The 20,554-nt window shown below is 37.5% G+C and overlaps 1 protein-coding gene across 2 annotated transcripts in view; it reads right to left on the bottom strand.

Annotated features, from left to right (window-relative positions):
* Positions 1 to 20,554, bottom strand: part of CCDC50 (coiled-coil domain containing 50) — a 65,006-nt gene that overhangs the window by 32,248 nt on the left and 12,204 nt on the right. For both annotated transcript variants that reach the window (XM_032171914.2, XM_032171913.2), the window contains exons 2-4: positions 4,682 to 4,744; positions 3,717 to 3,843; positions 681 to 771 (exon numbers count right to left, since the gene is read on the bottom strand). In XM_032171914.2, the coding sequence (XP_032027805.1) occupies positions 681 to 771; positions 3,717 to 3,843; positions 4,682 to 4,744 (281 nt within the window). The remainder of the gene's footprint in view (positions 1 to 680; positions 772 to 3,716; positions 3,844 to 4,681; positions 4,745 to 20,554) is intronic.

Raw genomic sequence — 20,554 nt, 5'->3', positions numbered from 1 at the left:
GCAAGAACAACCCAGGGACAGACACCTTGTAATAAGCTGAATAGTGTGCCCTCTCTGAATTCATTTCTACCCAAAACTCAAAATGTGACCTCATTTGGAAACAGTCTTTGCAGATATAATTAGTTAAGCTGAGGTCATATTGGATTACGGAGGGTCCTCAATTCAATGATCGATGTCCTTGCAGGAAGATAAGAAGACACAAAGATACAGACAGAGAAGAAAGCCATGTGACAATGGAGGCAGAGACTGAAGTGATGCAGATACAAGCCAAGGAATGCCAAAAATTGCCAGGAGTCAGGAGCTAGGAAGAGGCAAGGAAGGATCCTTCCCAAGAGGTAGCGTGACCCTGCCAACACTTCAGATTTTAGACCTCTAGCCTTCAGAACTCTAAGAAAATAAATTTCTGTTAAGCCAAGTTTGCAGGAGTAATTTGCAACAGCAGTCATAGGAAACTAACTCACATCATATGTGAAATTATCCATTATCTCTCAAGACTTTTACCATTTACATAATCAAGAGGCTATAAATCATGGTCCACAGAGGAAAACGCAGCCCAAATAAGAGGCATTCTGCTTCCCATTCAGCAACCCTTCATTGAGCCCGTGACCTACAGAAAGTTTTTGCTCTAAAGCTGAGCACCCCTTTCTCCATGAGGGAGAGGGGCAGTAACTAAGTTATACCTCATCCTTCTTCTCCTGAATGCGTCGTCTCTCTGCCTCAATAGCCAGCTTCTCCTGAATTTCCTGAGCAATTTCACAGTCTTGTTGTTCACTAAAAAGCAAAGGTGAAAACATGAATAAGGAAAATAAAAAATAATGTATTTCCTAAAAGTAATAAATACAATTTATTGAATACTCACTATATGAGAAGTACATTATTTTTCTCACTTTATCTTCAAGATAAAGATGCAAAGAGGCTGACACGGTCACATTTACAGATGAGAAAACTAAGGTCCAGGGAAGTTAAATCATTTTCTCAAGATCACAACGAAAATATGTGGTAGAACTGGAATCTGATCACCACACCCAACAATGGAAAACTCCACACCTCTTCTATACCACCTATCACTTCACCCCACTGGGGCCTGTTTGCCAGTCCTGCCTCTACCACTAATAACCACAAATCATTCTCTGTCATGCCATTTTATAAGCTATAAAAAAGTTTACACTTAGTAACTTCACATTATAGGTCTAATATCACAGTATTCTTATCTATTCAAACCAAAGAAATGAAAATAAACAAAAATCTACTCAGAGCAATTCCTATTTATATTTCTTCTTTTCCTTCACTCATTGCAATAATTAAGAATCATACACAAAATTATGGACTTAGTTTTCAAAGGCCTCTGTCTTCATTCAAGCCTCTACCTGAACCTCCTAAATTAATGTAAAATCTGTATAGAATTAAGTGACTAATAACTACACTGGATGTGATAATAGGTGGGAAGAAAGTAGAAGCACTGCAGAGAAGGTAAACCCAAATGAAGTGTTAAAGGTCACAAGTGACACAGATAATGTATCTCCTGGTACAGAAAATAAATAAGTGAAGCTTCATCTGAGTTTAATGATTTCAAACCATATTTCCAAGAAGTACCGGCTCTGGTTCAGTCACCTAATTACACAGACTCCTGGGAAAGCGAAACTGAGAAAGCAGTAGCAAACAAGCGAAAATCCTGATTTGGGACAGCAGCCTCGGTATCCAGACTGAGTAAGAGGTTCCAGTTCAATGACAACTGCAGCATTTCATCCCTCCCAAGATCTCCAACCATCAAAATTGCCAGGGAGTGAACTGAAAGACTTCCCTTCTAGCTTATTTCATCCAGGAACAATTCCAAAACCTTGAAGTCTCAGGCAGAAATATAACACCCGGTTCTTCTCTCCTTTAGGACCTAGAAAATATCAGTCTCTACTCCTGATTTATATTTGAGTGGTTTGTCTTGATAATTTCTGAAAAAGCTCATTAGACTGTTATTAACCTAATTCAGGATTTTAAACATCTGCATCAACCTCAGAACCCGCCTTTCTAACAGAGAATTGTGAATAACGTAAAGGGTAATGAATTTAGAACTCTAGAACATTCTAGCTTTGGTTCTCACCTTAACCATGTGACACTGAGCCTCATAACATCTCAAATATCTCTCTTCCTCTTTATATCTCCATTACCATGACCTTCAATTTAGGCCTCATCATCTCCTTCCTCTATCTCTATCACCACTGTCCTCATTCAAGCCTCACCATCTCTTAATTTGACCATTGCTCAACAGTTGCCTTCAAATCTTGCCCACTCCAAGCCTTTACCCACCTAGTCTACAGAATTGATCCCAAAATGAAAATCTAAAACTACTTCAATGGTTCTCCATTCCTTATAATTTAAAATCTACAAAACCTGAAATCTTTAACATAACTTATCATGACCCTTTTGATCCAGCTTTTGACTACTTTTCTGGCCTCACTTCCTACTTCTGCCTGTAAATACACTCTCCACTCCAGCAATACTGAACTTCTTTCAGCTAACATGAGATTCCAAGTCTTTTTACCTCCTGCCCTTACGCATGCTGCTCCTTCTGGCTAGAAGGGTTTTCCCCATCACTACAAACTTCTAATTAACCTTCAAGTTTCAGATTAAACATATCGTCTTGTGAAGCTTTTCCCAGTCTCTTCTCCCTAAATAGGCCTGAAATTTACATTTCAATTCTCTGTGACTCATGCACCTATCTCTAGATACATAATGCTGAAGGTGTTTTCCTGAGGCCCTTAAAGGCAACGGCTGTCTTATTCACATCTCTGGTCTCCTTTCATGGTGCCAGATTTAGCATGAATCAATAAAAGTGTTTATTTACAAAATAAGGGAAACTTGACAAAACGATTAATAAAGTCCTCTCTACAAATAATAAACAGAAAGACAAACCCTTCCTATAAGTTAGCAAAAATGACTGGCTTTCCTTTTTTACCTGAATATGACACTAAAGTAAATTAAGGGGTTCCTTCCATTTTTCCTTTACCCCTTCTCCTCCTCAACACAGTATCTGTGGTTAAATCTACCCACATTAAAGATTTAGGATGTAAGAGCCACTCTCAAAGAAGAAATGTATCCTGGGAGCTTTGTAACACTGAAACAGAATAAAAGTCACTGTGCCAAAAGAAACCTGAGAAATCATTATTTCCGCTTATCTGTCTGTTAAAGGAGGCTACTAGAGAGACTTTTGTCAGACACTGAAGTTATGAAGATAACCGAGTCTACATTTCAGAGCGTTCAGAACATTCTGCTATGTACTTTTGAAAAGCAAGGAAAGTAAGAGCGGCAAACACAGCCAGAACATAGTAAAGGAACCAGTACAACCCATAAAGTTATTTGATGTCCACTATTTCACTGGATCCCCCAAAGAAACTATGAGGCAGAGGGGACAGAGATTATTTTCCCCATGTTACGGGTAAGGAAAATAAATTCAGAGAAGTTGACTAACTGGCCCAAAGTCATACAGCTAAAAAATGTTAGAATTCACACCATCATCCACATGTCCTTAAACCTGGTCAAGTGCTCCAACAACAAAACATTTTCTAATCAAAAAAACTGTTAGATATCCACTGTAAGATTTGTAATCTAACAGTAAAAGGAATCAGAGGAACAGAAGTAGTCTCCTTCTCCCCTGCCCTAGTTGCTAGCTCCACAGAGAAAACCAGTCTTGACATTACCCCTCCCACCTCCCAAATCCTCACAGGTCTTTGTAGCGCTTCTGGAGCTGGGCCTGCGCTTTCAGATCTTCCTCTTGGAGCTGCTTAGCCACCTGGAGATCATGCTGGACCAAACGGTTCCGCTGAACGTTTGATGCCAAATGATGCTCAACTGGAACAAAAAGATTGAGGACAGGAATGAATAACGCCTTGGTTTGTTAGTAATAAATGCCATAATAATCTTAAGAGCTTTACCATAACAATAGCTTTGCATCGATCACTCCGTTTTATTGTCTCAACAACAATATGTAATAAAGAGCAAGGAATTATTATCCCCACTTTTCCATTAAGTAAAAAGAGGATCAAAAAGATTAAATAATTTGCCTTTGGTCACACAGCAACAAAGTGGCAGTGCCAGGACATCTACACAAATATTCTAAAGCCAGGACCAATGCTCTTTCTACTACTACATGTTGTCACTCTATTAACCGCATTTTTCAAAACGTCAATTTTATACTGATATGTGAATTCACAAATCATATATTCACAAGTATGTACTTTAACATGCGTAGCTTAGATTTACTTTTCATCACTACATGGAAAAAAAGATTCAGAAAAATCCACAGTGTGATCTCATTTATACCACAGTTGCCTGGGAAAACTGTTCAAGTCCCTATCCTAGGAGCAAGAATAGATTCCTTCTGCGCACCACAGATAAATCTACAACCATTGTGCCCCTCCTACAACAAGAGGCTAGGAAAAAGGTTCAAACCCCTCTTTTCCTCCTACAGACGCAGCAGTCTACTAATTCCTGGCAGCCTATCTTACTTAAACATGCCTGCAACTTCACTGCTCACCCAGGCATCACTTGCCTCAAGAAATCCTTCAGGATGTATGGATGGTGACGCCAAGTGACTCTGCTCTCTCCCTACCTAAGCCCTAAGAAACCAGCCTCAAGCTACCGCTAAAAAAAGAAAACTGAAGGAGCATAAACGAGAGGTGTTACTCACTCTCTTGTTCCTGCAGGCTGTGGGCCAGGGTGTGGTCCTCCAGGACGGCAAAATCCCGGCATACTACAGTAGACGAAGGAGGAAAACAGACAGGAAGGCTCATTAGTAATACTTTAACATACAAAGGAAAGGATTTTTTTTTACTTTAAAAAAAATTAATTCTAATATTTCAAAATGACAAACTTTATAATTCTCAATGCACAAAATAGTGACTAGTTAAGTATGCAGTCTTCAGTCACAAAAATCCAGAGTGTCTGCTTAGTGCCAAGCACAGGGTGTCACAAAATACTGGTTAGCCTTGGCCCCTGGCCTGAGGTGAGAATATTTACAGAATCAGATTCCAGAGGTCTAGAAATTCCAATCCACTTCTATAAAAGGAGGGTAAGTGCTGCTGAAATAACAGACGTATCAGTCATGCTTTGCATATTGCTACTGAGAGAGAAACGAGTTATTGCATAATTAGAGGTGTTAAAAGAAATCTAACCTATGCTTCTCTGTGGTTCAGACGATCCTCTCCCAGCAATTTACGTCTACCCTGGTGTCTTTGAAGAAAAAATATATTTTCACTAGTCCCTCAAGTAGGGGCAGAGCTCTACTTTAAAAATTCTTAATTTTTTAAACTTTCTTTAGTGGGTCAATCCCCAGGGACATGAGTTAGAACTAGGTCTCTAGGTCCCTCTAAATCTTGGGCTGCGCCAAAATAATCTACAAACCAAAAGAAAATAGGAACCCTGAAAGAAACCAGGAATCTGTCCCAACTCTGCCTCCACCTGAAGATCCAGGCAAGGCTATTTCCTGACCTGTATTCTTAGAAGCAAAATGGAAAGAAATAGTCTCGGAGGTCCATGTTTACCCCAAGCTGCAATTTAAACTCCTGCTTCGTAAACATACAAACAGACAAAACATGAAGGATTCATCATGTAGAGTGCTGTTTTAAGGACGTGTAGTTTACGTGATGTTCTCACTCTATTCCAAGCACGTAATTCATGTTAAAAAAAGGAAATTCCCCAAAGCCTCAGGTTACTGCAAATGAGTAGGACTCCTGAAACATTCCCTAGGGCTTAGGAAAAGGGAGAGATTTCTTTCTGCAGCTTTGGATTTGCCTATGAGGACACTTAACTGAAACAGAATGAAAAACGTTCCTTTGCCGTTCTTCGCACTTATGTATGTTCACATATACACTCAACATAGTTGTGTCCTTCACTACTGAGGGATAATGCCACAAAAACGGAGGGAGATCTTGGGGAGGTCAAGATTATTTTGAAATGGTTTTATAAGGGAGGAATAATTCTTGCCCAAGAACTACATTAAACTGAATACAACCTGCTTAATCCTCACTCAAACATAACAGCAAAACCAGTAACTCGAACAGAAAGCCCTGTTCTTTTCCATCAGCTACATTCTCAACAAATTCTAATATCTTGAAGCCCAGGTCCTAGTTACCTTATATTTCACAGAATAAAAGTACTTTCAAGATGAGCTAGATAACACCCTCATTTAATAAGTGAGGAAACTGAAAGCCAGAAGGAAGAAGCGATTTTCTAAAGTTGTACAGAGTTCACTGGTAACAGGGCTTGGGGGTCAACGTCTAAGCCAGCAAGAGCTCAAGAGCTCTTTCCCCTTCCCTGACACAATGACGGCCCCCCTTCCCTCCAGGTAAAATCATGGTCAGAATGGACGGAAAGAAAATATTCTACATTAACCATCGTATACTCTCTAAAACACTTCAATTAATATCTAATTTTTAAATGGGTAAGACATACATGGGCCTAATTTATAAAAATTAATGAATTAGCTAAAATAAATATAATCAAATCTAGTGTAAAGAATGTTATTTTAATATATTGACCTATCATTTAAAACACCTTTATTATACTGGAAAAGCTTGTGCTTATATATTAAAATTCAGTCTTAATTTTAGATTAATTATGATTAGATCAAATTTAAGATTAATCTTAACGATTTTCAAATTATGGGTGGCAATCTATTATTAGGTCAAAAAATCAATTTACTAAGCCTGAGAAAAGCATTTTAAAAGTCAATAGTCTAGAGAATAACAGAGGACAGTTGGCTCTCATAGCCCTGAGTTTTCGATTCACGGATTAAATCAACCACAAATAAAAAATATTCGGGAAAAAAAAATGTGGCTGTACTGAATATGTACAGACTTTTTTTCTTATCATTGTTTCCTAAACGAAACAGTATAATAGCTATTTACATAGCATTTACACGGTATTAGGTAGTATAAGTAATCTAGAGACAATGTAAAGTATGCAGTAAAATGTGTATGAATTACATGCAAATACTACCCCATTTTATATCAGGGACTGAAGCATCCATAGATTTTTAGTATCCACATGAGGTCTTGGAACCACCTTCACACCCCGCCCCACAAATACCAAGGGACTAGTATAAATCACACACAGTACAGGAAACTAGTTTGGGGAAACTTTTCCCATATTATATATAAACATCACAGAAATATATACGTACAGAGATGATAGGTATTAGGTCAAAATGTAAAATACATATCATTCTATACATTACAAAAAGCTTAAAAGCCACTTCAATTTATGTTATTAGGTCAGAACGTTATGCCAAAAATACATTTTCTATGTTTCTAATACCGTGCTAACTAAAATTAAAAATTATGAAATTATTACATTTTTCCATGTGGAGAATCATGTGAAGAACTACAATAATTTTAAAAATATTTCTTAACTTCAGTCAGCAGAACATTAAACATTAAAATATACTGTTTGTAGATAGATATACCTATGGTTAAAAAAATTTTTTTTTAACAATATGGCACTGACACAAACTTAACTCCAAACAGTAGTTCTCTCTCCAGAGAGACGAAAAGGGGCATGAGTGCCTGGGCTGCATGAGCCATGCTGCTTCAAAAGCAAAAAGAGAAAAGACACACAATTGGGCAAAATATTAACATTTGATGCGGGTGGTACGTTCATGGGTTTCTCTATTTCCTGTGCTTTTTAAATGTCATAAATATTACATTTTAAGTTCTATAATTAAATTCACTTATTTCATGTTGTCAATAGCACGTATTGCTAAACCATGAACATGCGGTTTGACACATTATAACAGGTGTGAGAAATTTATGAATTACTGATTACCTTGATGACTCCTCATAATGATTTCTTTATATCTCAACAGCAACTGAAGTACATTCTATTATTGTGATTTGTCCCTGAATCTGCAGAAGCTGAACTAGTACCCAAAAGATATGAGCAGGGCCTGAGCTAGAAGGGGATCTGGAAGATTTTCAATGACTATGAGGAAGTACACAACACATACACACAGAGTTGTATTGTCAAATACACTGACTTAGCCCTTCAGAGTTTACTAGGAGATTCCAAACATATAATCTCATTTATACTGAAATATTACTTGCCCAATATATAATTTCTTCTGAACCCACTCTAATTTTTTTCAAGATTTGCCTCTGTATTCCCTGCATCAGTATTCTAGTACAACCTGGAAAACAATCACATATCCAGTCAACTTTGTAAATCAGTAACCAGATTGAGAATTACTGAAACTATTTCACAGCCAGGCCACGCTCAGAGCCTGAAGAGAACTCTTCTCCTTTTCTAACCTCCTCTGCCTTTGATGTAAACAGTATAAACAGTCCACTGAGGATAAACAGCATAAACTCGTCTCCCCACCTTTCCCTGTGGGCACATTAAGGTGAACCACCTTTCGCCCTCCCATTTCTCAAACTTTTTCCCTCCCATGTTCACTTTCACTCATCCAGAACTCAGGCTGACCTTCTTGTCATCAGCCAACCCTATCAACGTCTTCTACTATTCCCAGTCTGCTATTAAAATGAGCTTCCCACCATAGTCAATTACACAACTATTCTTTGTTTCCACCCAGATCTCAATGGTCCTGCAGGCTCTCCCCTCTGCCCAGACATTTTCCCAGTGTTACGGATGGTGGCTAAGTCTCTTTTGAACATTAAAAGCCTTGCAACTCTGCCTCATTGCTTAGAAGAGCATTAACAGAAAGAAATGCACTTTGCTCTGAAATTCGAGCACACAGCTGCTTCCCTATCCAGCTGCAAGCTCTTCATGGCAGGGACTTTGTGGGTGTACTCTCTGCACCTTCCACACAACGTGTGCTTGTTAATTGAAAGAAGTTAAAAAAAAAAAAAAAAGCTGGATCATAAAGTCAAACAAGAGTAGGAGAAAGGAAGAAAATAATGTCATAAACAGAATTAAACTCTGCTATTATGACAGCATAACGCATTATAAGATACGTCAAACATCATTTAAACAAATTTAGTAATAAACAAACTACATAAAACTAGAACCCTATCCCCATTCTCATTAAAGGAGTTTCAATGATATGTTAATCTAAATACAGGCATGTCTTGGAGATATTGCAGGTTTAGTTCCAGACCACTGCAATAAAGCAAATATCGCAATAAAATGAATCACACGATTTTTTGGTTTCCTAGTACATATAAAAGTTATGTTTACACTATAGTCTATTAATAGTCTATTGATAGTCTATTAAATGTGCGATGGAATTCAGTCTAAACAGATTACGTACATACCTAAATTTAAAAACACATTATTACTAAGAAATGCTTGCTACACACCTTCAACCTGTAAAACACATAGTTTATCCAAAGCACAGTAAAGCAAAGTGCAATAAAATGAGGGATGCCTGTATATACAAATTAGTGTACAGTGAATTAATTTATAATAGGCCAAGCAGGTCTTAGAAATGGAAAGGAGGACTGGCTGACATACATAAATACATACATATATGTACCCCTCATCCATTTCCTTAAAGAATGATTTTCATTGAGTTGTTCATCTCCCCCTAAATACATGAATGGCATAGTATGCACCTAATAAACACTCATTTACTCAATAAACAAGTGTTGAACTCTATTTCAGGATGAATAAGTCATCTCCAAGCCATCACTGAGGTGAAATATCAGAGAGGAAAACAGGTATAATGTAAGTTAATAAACACTGTACTAAAGACAACTTGTTGTACTAAAGAAAATTCTTTGAAGTCATAACAATGGAACAGTTATGCGTGTTATGAATTGGGGGTGGATGTAAGAAGTGGAGGTAATTTAAACAGAATGTATCAAGAAACCTTGTATCAAGAAATCTTAAAGTAATTAACACAAAATGTATCTCAAGGTAAGTTAAAATTCCTATGCACAGAAGTGGTAAACATTCTTGGCAAAGGAGCCAATTACGGAAAAAGACAAAAAGACAAAAATCCACAGGCCATCCTGGAGTTGTGTGTGCCCCGAGCACAGAAGCCCCAAAGGGAATTACAGCAAGAGATGGGATAGGAAAGCCCCTGTGCACTCTCATGAGGAATTGGTTCTTTTTTACACAGGCTTCCTGGTATACAACTTACCTGAAATGTACCAAAGAAAATCTAGTGATTACCACCCCACTCCACCTCACGCCAACCAAACTCTATCTCTTATACTTTTTCTCTTCTTGCATTTGCTTCCCAAGTCTCTCATTTTTGTTTTCGCCTTATTGTTTCTCCTCACACACCTTTTTTCAGGTACATCTACTTGCCAACTTTATCCCTCCAGCTCCAGACACAGCCCACTCCCCAATTCCCTACCAATAACTGTAGGAGCTTTCCATAAACTTCGAAGCAGAACGACTTGTTTTCCTTCTACAGGTAACACCCTTGGTCTGCCCTCCCCTTGGCAATTAGTAGAAAAATAGAGACAAAATTTGTATACTTTAATAATTCAACATTTTAAAAGAAAAGAAAACTGATCAATATTGATTTGAATATCTCTTAAAATTCTGGCCCAAATGACATCAAATTTGGAGGCCTAAAACAGCCTTTAAAAAAAAAAATTCTTTTCTTAGTCATTAACAGTACTAGATTAAGATCTCCTCAGCTTTCACCAACAAAGAAATAAGTAAACTCTGAGCATTTTTCATAAAACATATTTCAGATTGTTATTTTAAAAAGCTCATTTACAGCAAGTTTCTCTCCTTCTCACTCAGAAACAAAATATTCTCTTTAAAGACTGTTTCAAAGAGGTGATTCAGATTTACAAGTGATGGGGTAAGAGTCTTTACAATCCCCTTATCTTTTTCTCAGGAACAAAGAGAAGTGCCCCCTCCCAACCCCTGCCACATCCCCCACATACACACATACCCCTAAGGGCAGCAAGAATTTTGTTTACTCTTCCACTAAAGGAACACAGTCTAAATTTTGGCCAAGAATCGCGAACTTAACTTGTATTTATACTGGCAACGCTGGTGAGAAAAAAACTTAGTGGGAGACATTTTGCTAAACTAACTCTGCTCAAAAGTTTAAAAGCTCTGCACAAGATTAACTAAATCTAAACAGTGAACAGTGCTCCTGCTATCAAGAACTCCTTTCACCTCAGTCAAGTATGCAGAATGAGTACCTATCTATCACCCCACTTCAAACAAACCCAGAATTTTCTGATTCAATGAATGGCTACATGTTCCTTTCATACATTATCCAAATAATGTGCACATTCCCAGTGTCTTCCCAACTAATTCTACATAAACTAAAAAGGAAGTAGTGAAAAAAAAGCTATTCCCCTTCCGTTGTTCTTTTACCTACATCCTAAGACTTTCTGAAATTACAATTGCCATGATTCGTCTTTACAAGCTTCCACCCACATAAAAATGCCTGGATTAATAATACACTAACTAGAGGCTATTTCTTTCGCCTGTGTCTGTTTTCCCTTTTATAGAATGGTAGAATTTTGTGAATTATTCTTTTTATGTAAATGCTATGAGTAGCAGAGGGAGTATACACTCTGCTTTTTTTTTTTTTTGGTGGCGGGCGCCTGTAGTCCCAGCTACTCGGAGAGGCTAATTTTTTTTGTATTTTTAGTAGAGACGGGGTTTCACCGTGGTCTCGATCTCCTGACCTCGTGATCCGCCCGCCTCGGCCTCCCAAAGTGCTGGGATTACAAGCGTGAGCCACCACGCCCGGCCTACACTCTGCTTTGAAAGCAGTGATTATGCTTGCTTTCCTTTGTTCTATATACATGAAAACATCTACTGTGAACAAGAAAGATATTCAAGAGACACATTTTGTCTTGTGAAAGTTTGGCAATAACAGACAGCCACAGCTGACATTTATACAGCACTTCATAAATTACAATGCACTTTCACATTTATTCCTCCTAATCATCTGAGGACAAAGGCTTTATCAACATCCCCATTTTACTTATGAGGAAACTAAGGCTCAAGACAAAGAAAATGGCTTGAGCAAGACTACCCAACAAATAAAACAAATGAACTGGAAATCAAATCCACCTCTTCTTGCCCCAGATATTTCTGCTTAGAGTATCAGGGAAAAAAAAAAAGGAGGGGGGGTATTATTAAATACTAGTTAAAATAAGATAAATGTGCATTAAGTTCTTTAAAATCAAGGATAAAAGTAATTTTTAGTAAAGATGGTATATGTATTCAAAAAGCGGTTTCCAGGTCCCCCAAAATGCAAATAAAAATGAGACCTAGTTTACTTTGCCTCACTATCTCCCAAGAATAGACTTCTAGCAATCACAGTCGGCCTATATTTACACCTGAAAAAAACAGGAATAAAAAGTTCCTTAATTGTATAAACGTAAGGGGTTCAAGTGCAGCTTAGTTATATGGATATACTGTCTAGTAGTGAAGTCTGGGCTTTTACCGTAATCACCACCTGAGTAATGTACACTGTACCCATTAAGTACCTTCTCATCTCTCACCCTCTTTCCACCACCCCATCCTTCCAATTCTTTCACAGTGTTTCCTAAGTGACCTACAGGAAACCCTAGGTAGTGACTACAGTGAAAAATGCTAAGGGAAATCTCTCTTTGGGAACTACCACTTGCCCTCATCTCTCTAACCCTCTTTTCAACATCCACAAGTTTCCCTCCATTTGGGAAGAGAAGATATTGTCAAATTTTAGACTCGTGTCTAAGATATATTAATGACACTTTGAAATAATAAATGTATTTTATAAAACTTTTATGCTGCCCTACAAAAGAAATGTCTCCCTAATCTGTCAGAGTTTCTTCTCTTTATTAAAAGTTCTAATAAAATTACCTGAGTAAAAGAGAAATGGGATTCAGAGAAACTGAATAGATCTTATCCTAATGACAAATCCTCTACATTCTCAACCCCAGCAATCTTTATATAGAGATCAACAAAATGACATCAATATGACTACCGCCAATACCATTAGCAAAACCAACCCCCTCCTCCACCCCCATCAGCAGGGCAAGTAGGGAGCTTAGAGATGCTTGGCTATAGACAGCAGACACTCTCTTATGCTCACTCAAATACCCCAATTATGAGCCCCATAAAAACAAACATAGCTCTGAGTTGCTGATCACTGATAGCTAAAATTTCTCACTTTCAGGCTCAAGGCCGAAAAAAGAACACTTAAGTAATGGGTGAGCAATTCATTTACTACAGAACAAAGGGTAACACAAACTTTTGATCCTTCTCCATTTTTTAGTGTTCTAAAATTTTCATGCCATTGAAATTAACAAAATCTAAACACAGTATGACAGTGGGAGGGTAGTGGCATCTAATTCTGGCTGAAGCTAAGCAAATAATCTACACAGGTATTCCATCTTCATTTATTTTGTTACTAGTCAAAGCAATCAATAGCAGGGCTACTTTTCTAAGTCTCCAAATGCCCTGTTCTTTCCAATATGCCATGATATTCCACCAGTCTGGGAGATAGATGATTCTTCTAAACAGAGATCCATAATACAATTAAATCAGATGCACTGTCTTGTAGTTATTATCCTTAGTATAATAATCCCACTACTAAACTGTCCACAAAGTCCACACAAAATTTTTGCAATTTCTTTGCGAAAGACAAAGATTTTCACTCTACACCTTATACAGATGACTAAGGAATCAAGCAATATTTACCAATATTTCATCTGTTTAGAGATTCTTATGGTTATTGGTTTTGGTCTCTGTTTTTGGTTGCTTGGTTTTTGTGAGAATGAAACAGAGAATGGGAGAGCCTTGCAAAAGGGAAAGAAACTTAGTCACCATTATTACACAGATGATGGTGGGGGAATCTCTGTGTTCTATCTGCCCAAAGCACCCATCCACCCCTCTACCATCTAGAAAATTCACAATCAACCTACAAGACCCCCATTCAAATGTCACCTATGTAGCTGACTCACAAACATGTGGCAGACTCATCTATCATTTTCTTTCAGTGCTTTCACAGCACGTAGTTTACAGGATAGAACTGTAGCACTAATTATATTATTAAAAATTTTTACTCATGTTTCCCCAACATATATTCTAGATCCTGAAAGGCAAGAAAAATATTACGGATCATTTTATCTCCAACATGTATCCCAGTGCCCAGGATAGTGATTTTCAAATATATGTTTGTGAAAAAGATGGATCCTGAAAACAATGATGACTAGTGCACAGGACATAACATGAAATGTTGGATTTTCCCACCCACATCCATCCAGCATATTCATTCATCCACATCCTCCAGCTTATCTGAAACAAGGCTATGGAGCTACATGTCTATCAATACTACCTCAAACAACAGTAAATTCCTTCACCTGGAATTTCAGATTTATTATAATGAAAGGATATGTTGCCTAACAGAATCCTAGAATACCTAGAAAAGTGATATACACAGGCAGGTGGTCAATTCTTGGTTTCTTTGGGCCACAATTAAACAGATCACTCAACTTACAAAGAAATGATGGCTGAGATTTGTAATAATATGCCGAAGATCACATAGTTAAATGAGTGGCACTGTTAAGATTAGAGCTCAGAATCAAGAAAAATGTGTGTATACATATGGATGTATTTGTTCAGCTAAACAATGCAGTGGGGTACTTAGGATTTATGTGGCATTTAAAACAGAGAAAGCAGTATGTGCTGAGGTGCTAGCAGGAATTTGCACAATCTGGAGCCAGTCTCCTGAATTACTGGTTTGAGAAAACTGCCCCATGTCCTTAGAACTCCCCTGTAGTTGCAAACTGCCAAATCATCCCAAGAATTACAAAATGTTAATAAATTAAGTATAAGATGAATGGAAAAACACAACTCAAGGTTGATATCCAAAAAGTAAGAAGAAGAAAGGAGAAAAACCTTCAGAAATTCTAGTAACAAAGACATTTTCGGGGTTAATTATCCTGCAATAAACATTACAGATAGAAAGCTGCCTTCTTCACAAAAAGTTTTACAAACACCAGAATAGTATAACTCAGGATCCTCTGCAAACTTCTTACAAATATCTGACCTGCTAAAGTCACCTTCTTGGTTAGAGCACCAAACTGTCAAGAGTATCAAGAATCTGTAATCCTATTTCCAATAATAATGGTCCTAAATGGCAGACTGGGCTTCCTAGTTTCCTCAAATACTTCTAAATTTCAATCACTGTTCATAAAAAGATGCTGATCTATCACTTTATTAAAATTATAGATACATTATCAGAAAGGGTTTAAATAGCTGTCAAATTCAGCCTTATCTTGCCCAAGCAATCATCTGGATTCCTTTTAAATGTTTCAGCCACGGGAAACTCCCTTTATTTTAAAACACAGCCCATTTTTCCGATAACCAGAGGTAAAACTGTCTTCAAAAGGACAAAATCTGCCAACCTATAGTGATTATCCACTGGTCCTAGTTCCAGCCTCAAAGCACTCACATTCTCCAGAGTGTAGGTAGGTGTGTTGTACAAACAACTGACATTCTGAGGTCTGTTATTTTTATACACCCTATGGATAACCATCTATGTAGCATATCATACAGGTTAATGCACAGGTTAAGTCCCAAATGTACTCTCCATGTTACAGGCAGAGTCTACGGCTGATCTTATGCCTCCCTATAGAATACCTTGACTACAGCTGAAATACTTGACTTTTCAATTTAAATTTAGAAGGTACCAGAAAGAATAAACATCAAAATTCTAACATTAACAATATACTATGGGATTACAATGCAGCTCATCTTCCTTTTTAAACACTTCTATATTTTCCAATTCATCTTCCAAGAAGCAGAATCTGATAATCCTTTTCAAAATATTTCGTAATAAAGAGAGATACATGTTTTTATTCTAATATAAGCATCTAAACAGTGAAGCAAGAATATTTACAAGGAAGAAAATCAGTTGTAGTAGCAATTTTATTGATTTATTTTATAATGCTCCTTTGAACATTAACAAAAGTAAAGCCCACATATGGTCCCAAATTTGTCGACAGTCTTCCTGAACACCAGTGTAAGAAGAGAAATATGAAAAGTTGTTCAGTTTTCATTATCAGAATGGAGAAATTATACCAGCTCTTTACTGCAAAGAAATGTTTTATTAGTATCAACTGTACAAGTAAATTCAGTTAGCATGTGGCAACTTAAAATAGGGAGCACTAAATTATACAATAGCATCATCAACAGTTTTACAAGAAGGGTAATAAGCATAAGTTTTAAATGTGTGCCAACAACACATGCACACTTCAACAAACACTGCAAAGAATCATTCTGAAAAGTAAAACTACTGATCGAATCCCAACATTTCATTCTCACACAATTTATCAAAGTATGTTCTTGAGTTACTTTTTTTCTAATCCCTAAATTCAAAGTTAAATGAAAACCCCAGTAACCTAAACCACTTGTTTGGCAAGTAGATACGTTATGGCTAACCGCAGATAAACCAGATTGCAGGCAAGTGGGTTTTGAAAATGCTGAGATGATATAAGTCCTCACATCAGAAGTACTACTTTAATATCACAGACCATCTACATCATTATCAGCGACCACAGAGTAAAGTGGGTAACTTATTGGGAAAGAGAAAATGGCTGAGTCAGAATTTCCATCTGACAGGACAAATGATCTGGAGTGAGAAGAAGAGTGAAAAAGCAGGGAAAAGGTAGCAAGGTAGAAACAGAGCAGTCTTATATTGGTTAAACTGTCGAACACAGATAAAACTTTCCAAATAAGGTTTATGTGATTCAGCTACCACAAATGATTTTTAAAATGCCCGCAAACATGGACCTCACAAGCTTCCTGTGTTAAAGGCAACAACTGTATGGATTGGTGCTTTGAATCCAAAACCTTTTTTTGGTGGGAGTAACAAAACAGAAGCTATCCAAGAAAAGTTAAGACTTAGACCTTGTCTATTCTTAGAAGATGCTGACGCAGGTATTAACAGAAAGCACTCAAGTTAAGCTTCCTTTCTTCTCAAGAAACGTCCCATAACCTCAAAATGAGCTCAATCAGGACGTCATTTATTCTGAGTGCCCATCAAATTGATTCCTGGGTTCTGTCTTTCTATTCCCATCAAGAAGTCACTAAGGTTCTCTTCAAAACCCCAAGTGATGTGCATTCCTCATAGTCTAATGCTCAGTGGAACGTATATTAGAATTGGCATCCTGGCCTGGCATGGTGGCTCACGCCTGTAATCCCAGCACTTTGGGATGCCGAGGTGGGCAGAATGCCTGAGCTCCCGAGTTCGAGACCAGCCTGGGCAACACGGTGAAATCTCGTCTCCACAAAAATACAAAAAATTAGCCAGGCGTGGTGGTATGCGCCTGTAGTCCCAGCTACTCAGGAGGCTGAGACAGGAGAATCACCTGGACCCGAGAGGCAGAGGTTGCAGTGAGCTGAGATCGTGCCACTGCAATCCAGCCTGGATGACAGAGCGAGACTCCGTCTCCAAAACAAACAAACAAAAAGAAATGACATCCTTAAGCTGAACCAAAATCAATATGTTCTATCGATCCAACATCGTTCTATCCTTTAGTGTCACAAATCATTGTTTCACACTATATATGGTGGCCGCCAATCATATGTAACTGTTACATATAATGTAAATTTAATTTTAAAAATTCAGATCTCCTCAGTTTCACTAATCATATTCCTAGTGCTAAATAGCCATATGGGGCTGGTAGCTACTATTCTGGACAGTACAGAATACAGAACGTTTGCATCATCACAGTTGTTCTATTAGATAGGACTGCTCTAGACAATAATCACAACGTGACAGTATGACAGAACTAATTTAGACAACTGGACCACTCAGTGAACCTGAATTAGAGACCTCATAGCATTTAAAACCATTTTAACCTTCTGCATGTGCATGCATGCACAAGCATGTGTGCTTGCAAACACACTGTATAATTTGCTTTGCCATTTCAGACAACCAAGGGTCTTGAGTATATTACTGGTCTTGTGTCAGCCACTGATTTATCTTCAAAGTGCTCGCATATTTACATTTCTCCTATGCTGCTTCTTCCTCAGGCCTAATGTGACAGTTTTGCTAACCTCAGTAGGGTGAAAGGTTAAGAGTTATCCTACATTTATCTAGCAACCACTGTGTAGGTATAGTCACAGACACAAAGTGAACAAATTTCTGATTAGAAAGTAAAGTGAACCAGGTATTCAACATAGAGGAGTTCAATTCTTGAAATACAACTGGTACTGAATAAACCCACCAAATCTCTAATACTTTACCAAGCACTTACTGAAGTACCCTGGATTCTGATTAACAAATGTGAACATTTATTAATTTCAACTGGCCCTGAAAGTTAAATGAGTCACAACTGAAGAAACATTCTCCTAGATTTCTTGTCTCCCGTACCTTCTTTAAAAAACAATTGCATTTTACATAGTTGCTTTACTTTAGAACAATTCAGGAATATATGAACTTAGCAACTAATTACTCTTAAAATCATAAAGATGAGTAAAAAGGAAGCACTTCTGCTGTTTTTAAATTGTTCAGTTTACTTTTTAAATGGGTTTATAAAATTTCGTAATTAAACATAAAGAGATAACTTAAAATTATACTTAGAGAAAGATGAAACTCTTACACAGTAGCTTCTGCGGTACACTGCACAGAGAACACTGGCTCTTTGAGATATTCAGTGAATATTTATTGCACAAGGAAGCAGCATGGTGTAACCAAGAGAACTCTTACTTTGATTGCAATCCTAGCTCCATCACTCACCAACTAAATAATCTTAAACTAACATCCCTTATGTTTACGCCCCTGTAATATGAGAGAAATAATAGCCATCATAAGTACAGTCATCCCTGGGTATACATGAGGGGGATTGGTTCCAGCACCCCCCCAGATACCAAAATTGGTGCATACTCACTTCCTGCAGTTGGCCCTGTGGAACTCAGGTGTATGAAAAGTCCCTTAGTACATACAGGCCTTGCATCCCGCCAAGTACTGTATTTCTGATCTACACTTGATTGAAAAAAAAAAATCCGTGTATAAATGGACCCACACAGTTCAAACCCATATTGTTCAAGGGTCAACTGCACTTGAGCACTGCAGGAAATTTTAAAGGTACTTATCAATTATTCTCATGGAGGTAGTCAGACATTCTATGAAAAAAACAGGCCACTGATAGTCATAAGGCATCCTCAAAAGGGTAAATACCATTATATAAGCAGTAGTAGACAATTTTTTCAAAGCAATTTTTCACAAAGCATATCCAGATAGTAAGAATTCATTTTATTTTTATTCCATGTATCCCTAAAGAAACTCCAACCTTCTGTTGTTTCACTACTTGAATGGCACTTTTCCTGGCACTTACACAAGCCCTCAAATGGTTTGGCAGCCAGTACTCTGTTTGCCTTAGCCTAGAAAGAAAAGCCACCCATCTCCTTAAACCTCTGTAGGATAAACCCAGTCATGCCCATGAAAACCCAAAGATCACTTCCAGCCCAACTTAAGTATAAGTTTACACCAGGGGAAGAAAACCATTTTGGTTTATTGGCTTCATATGACAAAAGAGCTTCCTTAAGCACCAGCTACTGCAAGTTCTATTTATCCTTTGAGTCAGATATTTCCATTTTCAAATTCTCTTTTGCAACTAGATACTTTAGCTAGCACTTTCTTTCCTATTAGGATTAGTAAATTCATTTCAACTTTAAACGATTGAGAGCAATATTCAAAATTCCCCAACAACTTTACTTTAGATAGAGTCATGGGATAAACAGGCACGGTAAAATAATCTCTTAAAATCTTGCTCTCATAAAGCAAACTGCAATACTGACAATTCCATTCTGATAACCATTTGTCAGAACTCGACACACATTTCTAGAAATCTTGGATTACGGAAATCAAAAGGCAGGAACAGAAAACAAATGTGTAAATCTTGAAATTTCTGCAATTCCACTGTTAGGCCACCACATGCTCAGTAACTGGTCATGTTCACTGACTGAAAATGTGTTTGTCTAAAAGATATCTTGAGATCATGGGTACATTCCTAGAATCAAATCAGTTTTATACAATCTAGGAGGATACTTCACAGAAGATCAGGAGCTATATCTGCCTAACTTTAATAAAAGTAAGCTTACACAAAAATAGTATTTCTTCCCCTAGACATACAGTCTATACAGAATAAGGTGACCCCACAGTAGACTTGAGGAAGCCAGCCACTGTTTCAAAGTACATCCAGAAAATTCCCACACAGGTAACAGGGAGTTACACATAGATTTTAACAAGTGGTTCTGTCAACCACTTTGGATCTCCATGTAGTTTCACAAGAGTGGGGTTAATTTTTTTTTCAGAAAGAAATTTATATTCACCTGATTGACTTAAGTTACATGTGAACTCTTGATAGTTCTCTATTCCCAACAAAGGCTGAAAACAGCTAGCACTCTGAGAAAAGCAAAAACTTAAGCTGCCAGTCATACTGAGAGACTCCAGTGAGGAGGATGCTAAGACTTCAATAATATACAAATAAACAGAGTATACAGAGCAACAACCTGGATCTGTTTTGAATTTAAGTGTTTAAGAAGTATTTATGAGTATCTTGAGTACAGATCAGGACTCAAATATTGCTTACTTCCAGGCTAGAAGACCTTGGGCAAGTATTTAATT

Source organism: Hylobates moloch, unplaced genomic scaffold, assembly GCF_009828535.3.
Source record: "Hylobates moloch isolate HMO894 unplaced genomic scaffold, HMol_V3 SCAFFOLD_13, whole genome shotgun sequence".
Classification (NCBI taxonomy): domain Eukaryota; kingdom Metazoa; phylum Chordata; class Mammalia; order Primates; family Hylobatidae; genus Hylobates; species Hylobates moloch.
This window is presented reverse-complemented; position numbering and strand designations above follow the sequence as displayed.